We start from the raw sequence: 10,122 nt of genomic DNA on the forward strand, positions 1-10,122 counted from the left end.
ATAACAACACATAACAGAAACCAGTTTCAGTACAAGCCTTTAAACTGAGATGGGGTAACTGGCTTTGTCCCCAAGTGACTTGGATCCCACAAATGAGTGAATCATGGCTAATTGTAATGACACATAAAAATAATCTGGTATATGGGCAAGAGTCAAAGCTGTTGGAAAGGCTTAGCATATACCTCTGTAATTCTTACTTGTTCTGAATAAAATAGAATTGTACTGTGACCATTCTGTGATATGGTGTTACACTGGCATTGTTGCTAAGATTCAACTACCTTATGTAAATAAGTCACGTGATTATACTGATACTGATGATCAAATGTGTTGAAAGATGGAGTTAGGGCCTCCTCAGAATGTAACACCAATGGGAAATGGCTGGCCTGAGAAGAACTTGATTTAGCTGAATCATCAGCTCATTTCTATGCTAAACAGTTCTGCACAAGATTATTACAAGGTACAAATAACATAGGTCACAGGAGAACAAGTAATTAAATTAGTACAAAAATATGAAAATGTGTGTCATGGCTCTATAGGATGTAGCTGTTTCTTCAAGTCTATCCCTACCCTACACTGGCTCTCCAAGTGGTAGGCATATTCATGCTATTGCTATATCTACTACATTGAATAAACTATTTCTATATCTGTTATATAAATGCTCTTCTAAATGTAGAAGATCAGAAACATATGATCATTTTGCTGGAGGAGAGACTGGGCCAAGGGCCATGTGGGTGGACTGAGCAAGAAAGAGTTATTTAGTTAAATTCATATAAATTCGGAATTAAAAGGAACTTTAAAATATCCTAATCCTATCACTTAGATTAAGACACAGAAATGGAAATTGTTCCTCTCTGAGTTAGGATTCAGAATTATTTTGGTTATTTTGGGTAGGAGTTCTGGAGGCATATGCGTCTGATAACAAAGACAGCAGTGACAGGATGACATCTATCTGAGGAACATTATAGGATCTAAGAATGAAAATGCTACTCAGCAGTTAAGAAAAAAGACTTTGTGGGGCAGGCAGAATTCTAAATTTGGCCTCCTAAGATCCCTGTTCCCTCACTGTTTAATCAAGCACTAATCTGGGTCCTGCTGTGAAGGGATTTGGCAAATCAGTTGATCTAAAATGTGGAGGTTATCTTGGGGGCCTGACCCGATCAGGTGAGCCTCCTGAAAGCAGGGATTTTTCTCCATCTAGTAGCAGAGGAGGAAGCCAGGGACCTTTAAAGTGGGAAGGACTCAACACACCTGCTGATTTGAAGGTGGAGGGGCTGCGTGCAAGGACCTCAGAGGAGGATGCAGACCCGGCCAAGACCATGTTTTCAGCCTGTGAGACCTGTGCAGAGAAGCCAGCTGACCTGTCCCAGGACTTCCGACCAATGAAACTGTGAGGGAGTAGATGTGAGCTGTTTTTAGCCCATAGGTTTGTGTTAATTTGTTGCAGCAGCAATAGAAAACTAAAAACATTTGGTATCAGATAAAATTCATATTCTCAGCTCCTGCCCTTGCTACACTGGTAATCTGTCATTTATGAAGTTGTGCTCTAACGTTGGTCTCAAGACCCCTTGGAAATCTTAAAAATTACTAAGGACACAAAGACAGTTTATATCTGTGATTATATTTGTTGATGTGTATCATATTGGAAATTAAAACTGAGAATTTATTAAATGTTTACTTTTTTTTGAGGAAGATTAGCCCTGAGCTAACTACTGCCAATCCTTCTCTTTTTGCTGAGGAAGACTGGCCCTAAGCTAACATCCATGCCCATCTTCTTCTACTTTATATGTGGGACGCCTACCACAGCATGGCTTGCCAAGCGGTGCCATGTCTGCACCCAGGATCTGAACCAGCAAACCCCAGGCCGTCAAAGCTGAACATGTGCACTTAACCACTACGCCACCTGGCTGGCCCCTAAATGTTTACTTTTAATTCATTTAGAAATATTTCCATTATATTTTAATATAAACAGTCTATCTTTATGAAAAATAACTATCTTTTATAAAACAAAAAAGATGAAAAGAGTAGCTTGGTTTAATTCTTTAAAAAACTTTACGTTTGACCTAAAAAGACTGCTGAATCTTATATCTTCCTCTGTATTCTATGTGTTGCAATATGACATGTCTTGTTGGCTCTGGAAAAGTCCACTGTGCACTCATGAAAGAGTACAGATGAAATGGCAAAAAGTATCTAATTATTATTGTGAAAATAGTTTTGATCCCCTGGCCCCTTTGAAATGTTCTCAGAGATTCCCAGTGGTCCCTGGGTCACACTTAAAGAATTGGTAATTAAGGGGATTTAAACTTTGGTGTCCACAACTGTAAAATGCTGATAATGTCTGGATCACTATGTAGTCAATAGAAAACATTTGGCACATTTCCTGAAACATAAGAAGGGCTCGGTAATTGTCGCTTATGGATATCATGATCCTTCCTCTTTTGTGTCTATCAACCCCTACTGCAGACAGAGATGCCTCTTGGCTTGGGGGATCTATTCCCTCTCAGGGTTGCCAGAACAGGCTCCATGGGAACCCACCTCTCAACCATCTAAAAGTCCCAGCCTCTGATGTACCTTCATGGGGACTGTAGAAGCATGAATTCATAAAACCATAATAATTGTAAGAATTTGGGTACAGATACGTGATATCTGTCTCAGGATAATAACCCTTGAGATATTAGAAAGTTTGTGTCGAAACAGTGTGATGCCATAACTGCCCTGCCCATTCTCTAGGCCTTTTCCTCCAAGGACAATAGACACAATCTCGGCTCTCCTCCTGAGAGAAAATATGGACATTTTTTCCCTCCTTAGGGAGAAGATAAGTAAGTATGATGTCTTATGATCCTTCTGGGAACTTAAATTCTCAATAGACGCTCAAGAATATCTTTAATCCATCTGATTCTAAAATAAAACGTCTGCTCCTGGGGTTCTTGGAAGAACCTTCAGCAAGTCCAGCAAATCTGCCCGAATCAGGCATTTAATCCTGAAAGCTGCTGATGGAGTAGGACACTACACCCACTTGGAGGTACATTTCTCACCTCTGTGGGCAGATTCTAGATCTTAGGAGAACATCCAGTGCTAGCATCTCCTGATGCAGAAGAGATTCATTTATTCTGGGAGGTGGTTATCAGTATGGGTGGTTGACATAGGTCAGGACAGCAGCAGAAACCACCATGGCTGTGTGAACAAGAATGACATTCCTGGGTGATCTTCCCTCCTGACTCACTGTGCATTGAAGGTAGATATAAAAGGCACCTAGATGTTGCCTTCCTCCACCTTAGGGACTCTCTGTCCAGTGTGCTGTGGGCAAGAGGTCCTTGAACTGGCTCAGAATCTCTCACCATCACCACCCAATGTAACTGGGTGTGGTGGTCAAAGCTAGCACAACTGACTCAATGAGAAGGGTTCAGAGAATGAGAGGCTTTATATCCAGGCATGATGTCTGAATAAAGCTCTGAAATAGCCAAATTAATGAAAGGACTTTATATATTACCTAGCCTAAATGAAGATATCGATGTCCAGGAAAACTCTCAATGGATAAGAAAATTCCAGTAACATTACAGTAAAATCTTTTCTTTGCTGAAACCGTGTAAGATGTAAGTTTGTCACAGAGTTATTTCTTTTTGAAATCTTCCTAGGTTATCCCCCTATGGTCATGATTACCTGACTTGAAATCACAGTATTTTACACAAAAATCTTTCCTATCACAAAATAGGGTGGAATAAGTGCCAACACTCCTGACGAGAGTTGGAAAAATAGACTAAAGCTCCATAGATCAGGAAACATTCTGGGTTACAGGAGTGCTCAGGAAGAGAATTGCTCGTGTTGACCATGCAAACCTTTTGTTATCTGAGTTGTCATTGTTTTATTCACTCTATTGGGAAGGTGACATTTTAGGCATCACTACTGTGATATATTCTCTATTCCAGTACTGCATCTGCTTAATTGTTTTAATCTATCTCCAATTTTTTAATGTTTATTTAAACAGCAAAAAGGTACTAATGATAAAGATAAAAATAAAAAGATTAATTAATTCAGACAAAAATAGCTAGACTAAAAAGTTAATGAACAAATGTTCCTACTGGGTATTAATAGATTGAGTTACCTTCAACAATATTATTATCCTTTATGTTCAGAGATTACATGTGTTTCAGGCATTGCTTATTGTGTCCAACTCTAAGTAGAACTGTGCAAAACTGAGGTGACTTTCAACAATGTTATTATCCTTTATGCTTGGAGATTAAATGTGTTTCAGGCATTGCTTATTGTGTCCAACTGCATCTAAGTTGAATTTTGCAAAACTGATGTTACTATCTCCCACTTTACACAATGTAGGACTATTCTTTAATTGTAGTGAAAATACATGTCTCAAACTTAATCAACATTTACATAAAATCCTCCCAAATGCAATCATATTTATGGAAGTGAAAGAATCTATGATTTTATCTCTGTTCATTTTCCAGTGATGACATTCTAATGGTGAACTTCTCTAATAAAGTGGAAACCATGTCTTGGTCAATAGAAACTGGCAAATAGACTATGGTTAGTACATTACATTTTCTGAACTAAAAATGACAATCATCCGTTTAACAAATATCCCCTGAGTGCTTGTTTCATCTAGAAGTATACTAGTTATTATGAGACATAAAGATGTACAGGACATATTTCCCACCCGCAAGACTTATTATCTGGTGAAAGGGAATCTCAGGTCAAATGACATTTAGTATAAACCCCTTTTTATCTTGGATTTTATCTTGAAGATTACCCAGATCCTCATAGTGAGGATGTAACTCTTTTAACTGTGATTATTGACCAAGCCTTTACTTTACTAGTTACCTGAATACCCTCCTCATATGAATCTACTCTAATTCCCAAGAGTAGAAAAGATCCTCCTTATAGGCTGTCTGACAACTAGTCTTTGATGGGGCCTACAGAAAGTCAAGTAGGCTGCCACCTTTCTCTTTATAGGAACTGGCTGTAACCTGCAATGAAATGGTTCAAATGAGGAGAGCTGTGACTCCACAGCAACACCCCTTCAGGATTACACAATGAGGGCAGTGATGGCACAGTTTGTAGCCACACTAGTATTTTTGAATGACCCATATGCATTTTCTAACTCAATATATACCAGCCTGAGAATTTACATTTACCTAAGCCTGATATGCTCTAGAGGGATTTACAATAATTCTCAGCATTTTTAAAATTACTGAATTCATTCTTCACTCGCAAGCATTAAAAACATATGTGAAGTGAAATTATATCCATCATCTTAAGGGATTGCACTCATAGCTATCTGCGAATGCATTGTCTGCTCTATTGAAGTCTTACTGTATCCATGTGTGACAAAATGGCTTTTTATTTACGCAACATTTTTCAGTGTTATGGTATTGATTATAATAAAATATTGTTTAACTTGTAATTTCTGTACAGATACGAACTTTCTCCTTTTAAATAGTAAAGAGTCAAGTAATTAAATGTCATTCACTGAGGAAACAGGAGTTCCTTTCAGGCTAGAAACTGGAATTGAGAAGAAAACACTAGGTTAGATACTACGTGATAAATCTGCATCTCTTGTTCTTAATAATCGAGGCAGGAAGATGTCTAGAAAGGACACATGAACAGTGGTGTTAGGATGGAACCATATGGAACCAGGGGAGTAAGAAACACAAAGAAATGTCACATTAAATTGTGTCAACTCCTTGAATTACAGAGTAGATAGCTCAGATAGCAGGTGGAATAAGAGAATAAGAATGAAAAAGAATTTCAGCCTGGTAACCAAGTAGCTACACACATTATAAGTCTAGTTGTACTTAAGCTTTGTGGGCTATTAATTTCTCTTTAACATTTTTCTTCTTTCTTAGCATCTAATATCAAGCTGAGATAAGAATGAACCAAAGGAGGCTGATGTTAAGCAGGCTTTCACCAAAGCATTAAAAGAGGCTCAAAGCCCCTTTGGGAGCCAGCATGAGAGGAGCAGCTGTAAAAGTGGGACAACCACATAGGAAAGGTGAATTTGGGATTGTAGAGTCATGGCTGTTAAGTTAGACACCTTCCCACTGGGTGGTCCTTACAAAGATAAGTCTTCAGACATCTGGGTTTTTTGCTTGTTTGATTTTTAGATGACTAGAGATAGAAATGTACATAAACATAGAGACATAAATTGTGTGATTTATTTGACTGGGCAGTTTCAAATCTCAAAATATCTAAAATCAAATCAAATAAAAATCAAATCTAAAATATTAGGATTCATAAAAAATACATATATATAAAATTTGATCACTGAAGCACTATGTTGTAGAAACCTAATGAGGAGAAAATAAATAAACTAAAATATTTCTATTCAAGGAAATAATAGGCAGTCATTCAAAGTAGTTGCAGAAAACTAATTTGACATGAAAAATCATTCCTGATATGTTTCTAAATGAAAGATAAAACAGCAACACAGTTTGATATGTATGTTTTAACTCATATATGAAAATATATGTACAGAAAACGGTATAATTGTATATACCAATCATTAATAATGATCTTTTGTTAGTCTATGTTTCAGGATATTACATCTTTAGTCTCGTCTTTTTTTTTTTGAGGAAGATTAGCCTTGAGCTAACATTTGCCACCAATCCTCTTCTTTTTGCTGAGGAAGACTGGACCTGAGCTAACATCCGTGCCCATCTTCCTTTATATGTTGGATGCCTGCCACAGGATGGCTTAACAAGTGGTGTGTAAGTCCATACCCAGGATCCAAACTGGTGAACCCTGTGCTGCTGAAGTAGAACATGCAAACTTAACCGCTGCGCCACTGGGCTGGCCCTCTTTAGTCTTTTTAGTAGAGTTTCATAAAGTTTTTCTAAGAAGATTTTGAAACTTGATATCAAAAATTTGTGCAAGGTAGGTACCACCTTATTCACACAATGAACCACACTCTTAAAACTTTAATCTCTAAATTTCAAATGTTGAAGAGTAATTTTCTAAATAGCAATAAAACCAAGAATATAACATAAATTGATAACAAGTTACAAATATATATTTTGCCTAAAAAGAAACTACTGAATAATATCAAGACCATTTTCTTCAATGCTAATGTTAATTTAGTGAAATAGATTTGACTCCATACAGGAAGTCTGTTAAGATATATTAGATTTTCAGAAGTTATAAGAATCTGTTATCCCCTATAACAATTAGTAATCCTTCCCAAGTTAGATGCTTGTTTCTTTCAATGAGGACATTAGATACATGGCAAAAATCATGATAAAAATATAAACTTTTAAAATCCAGATATTAGTTCATATGATTCTTCACTATCATTATTCACTAAGTGTAATCAGAACTTTTTGGAGAAATGGCTGTGTCAATGGCTGAAATGGGGAATGTACGAGAAGAGCTCAAAACATCCTATCATATCAGAAGTAAGGAAGAGCTCAAAATTATGGGAACATGTTAATAGGACAAAGGAGCAAGCTTGGAAGGTTCATATACAGGATAACTAATCATGTAATGATAATAAATAACTGTAATCCCTTGATAAAAATATCCATGAGACCATATTGATAGATAGTTGAGAGACAGAGAAAGGTGATGGATACAAATGTATAGAGATAGGGGATAGATAGATTTGATTCATCGATAGATGATTCATAGCTACATAGATAGATAATAGATTAAGCCTTTCCTTATGCTGAAATAGACAATCAATTGATATAAAAACAATGAAGGAGTTAGAACCACATTTTGCAAAATCATTACCAATAATTGAGTGAGGCAAGATAATCAATGGATCCTGAAATTAGTGGCCAAAAGCTTTATGAGGAACAGAATATTTATATATTAATTTTAATAGATTCTCCAGAAATTAAATTAGGAAAAGAATATTGATTTTATAATGGAGACACTTGAGAGGCACCATCTTCACCAAGTGATCCAAGTGAGCATCACCAATAAAGGGACAAATTAACATCATGCCCTGCTCATGGAATACGCTGAGGAGGATACTGGTTTTTCCACAGAAGTGAATAATCTGAATCAAAAATGAAGAACTTCATACAATCCCAATTTGAGGAACATTCCATTAAAGAACTGCTGTATACTCTTCAAAATTATCAGTCTCATAAAAGACAAAGAAAGGCTAAGTAATTATTCCACTTGAAAAGAAACTAAAGATAGATGACATTAAATATAATATGTACTCTTGGATTGGGTTCTGAATGAGGAGGTGATTAGAGAGAGAATGCTGTACATTAAAGAATCATGTCACTATTAAATTGCTTAACTTTTTTTTTTGAGGAAGATTAGCCCTGAGCTGACATCTGCCACCAATCCTCCTCATTTTTGCTGAGGAAGACTAGCTCTGAGTTAACATCCATGCCCATCTTCCTCTACTTTCTATGTGGAATACCTGCCACAGCATGATCCGCACCCAGGATCCCAACTGGTGAACCCTGGACCACCAAAACAGAATATGCGAACTTAACCACAGCACCACCGGGTCAGCCCCATAAATTGCTTCATTTTAATAACTATATTCTGGTTTGGTTAGTGAATGTCTTTGTTCTTGGTGAAAAGCTGAGCAGTTTAGCGGTAAATGGGTATTATGCGTATACTTTAATCTCAAATGGTTATGAAAAAATAATACATATACAGAGAAAAAGAGAATGGTAAGGCAAATATGAAAGAAATATTAAAATTTGTTGAATCTGGTTGACTCTATGAAGGACTTCTTTGCATAATTCTTGACGCTTTTCTGAAAGTTTACCTTTATTTCATAGTAATGGTTAAAAGCAGGAAGGTAACCCATTTGGAGGAGAAAGGGAAACTGTCGAGTAGGGACAAGGATGTAACTTTTCTCTGAGCTCATTTTGAGATAAACAACTCCAATTTTTGTTGATTCTCCAGCTCTGACCTTTTATCATGTTTCAGTCCTTGACAAACTGTCATTAGGGAATGGGAAGCAACCAGTCATGGGTCACAGAGTTCGTCTTGGTGGGATTCCAGCTCAGTGCAGACGTGCAAGTGCTCCTCCTCTGGGTCTTCTCCCTGTTCTACATTTTCAGTCTGTTGGCAAATGGCGTGATCTTGGGACTCATCTGTCTGGATCCGAGTCTACACACCCCCATGTACTTCTTCCTCTCACATCTGTCCATCATTGACATGTCCTATGCTTCCAGTAATGTGCCCAAGATGTTGGCAAACTTAGTGAACCAGGATAGAACCATATCTTTTGTTCCATGCATTATTCAGACATTTTTGTATGTGAGTTTTGGTCACACAGAATGCCTGATTTTGGTGGTCATGTCTTATGATAGGTTTGTGGCCATCTGCCACCCCCTACAGTACACTGTCATCATGAACTGGAGAGTGTGCATGGCCCTGGCTATCACTTCCTGGTCCTGTGGATTTATTCTGTCTCTGGTACATGCAATTCTCCTTCTCAGATTGCCCTTCTGTGGGCCCCGGGAAGTGAACCACCTCTTCTGTGAAATTCTGTCTGTCCTCAAGCTGGCCTGTGCTGACACCTCGATCAACCAAGTGGTTATCCTTGCTGACTGTGTGTTTGTCTTAGTTGGGGCCCTCTACTTAATGCTAGTCTCCTACATGCACATCCTCTGGGCCATCCTAAAGATCCAGTCAAAGGAGGGCTGCACAAAGGCCTTCTCCACCTGCCTCTCCCACCTCTGTGTGGTTGGACTCTTCTTTGGCATTGCCATGGTGGTTAACATGGTCCCAGACTCCAGTCAACGAGAAGAACGGGAGAAAATACTGTCCCTATTTCACAGTCTGTTTAACCCAATGCTGAACCCCCTCATCTACAGCCTGAGGAATGCTCAGGTGAAGGGCGCCTTGTATCGAGCACTGCAGAAGAAGAGGCCCACGTGAAAGGTAGAGAGAATGTTGTTCAACCAGGGATTTCCTTTTAAAATGTATGATTTGCTGAAGCAAAAACTCAGAAAAATTTGCCAATTAGAAGTTTTATATAAAAATGGTAATTGCCCAAATTCTAGCTCTGATTATAGGGCAAAGTTCCACAGAAAAGCATATCTTCTACACTTTACAGACCATGTTAGGAGATGTGACAGCTAAATTATCAGAATATTTAGTCTATCTTTTAGGAAATTTTGAATTCTCTTTGATTTT

The 10,122-nt window shown here is 37.8% G+C and overlaps 1 protein-coding gene across 1 annotated transcript; it reads left to right on the top strand.

Annotated features, from left to right (window-relative positions):
* Positions 1-8,931: 8,931 nt before the first annotated feature.
* OR2A76 (olfactory receptor family 2 subfamily A member 76) lies at positions 8,932-9,837 on the top strand. The gene is given in 1 exon segment (NM_001391039.1): positions 8,932-9,837. A coding segment is annotated over 1 exon segment (906 nt).
* The last annotated feature ends 285 nt before the right edge of the window (positions 9,838-10,122 follow it).

Source organism: Equus caballus, chromosome 4, assembly GCF_041296265.1.
Source record: "Equus caballus isolate H_3958 breed thoroughbred chromosome 4, TB-T2T, whole genome shotgun sequence".
NCBI classification, from domain to species: Eukaryota; Metazoa; Chordata; class Mammalia; order Perissodactyla; family Equidae; genus Equus; species Equus caballus.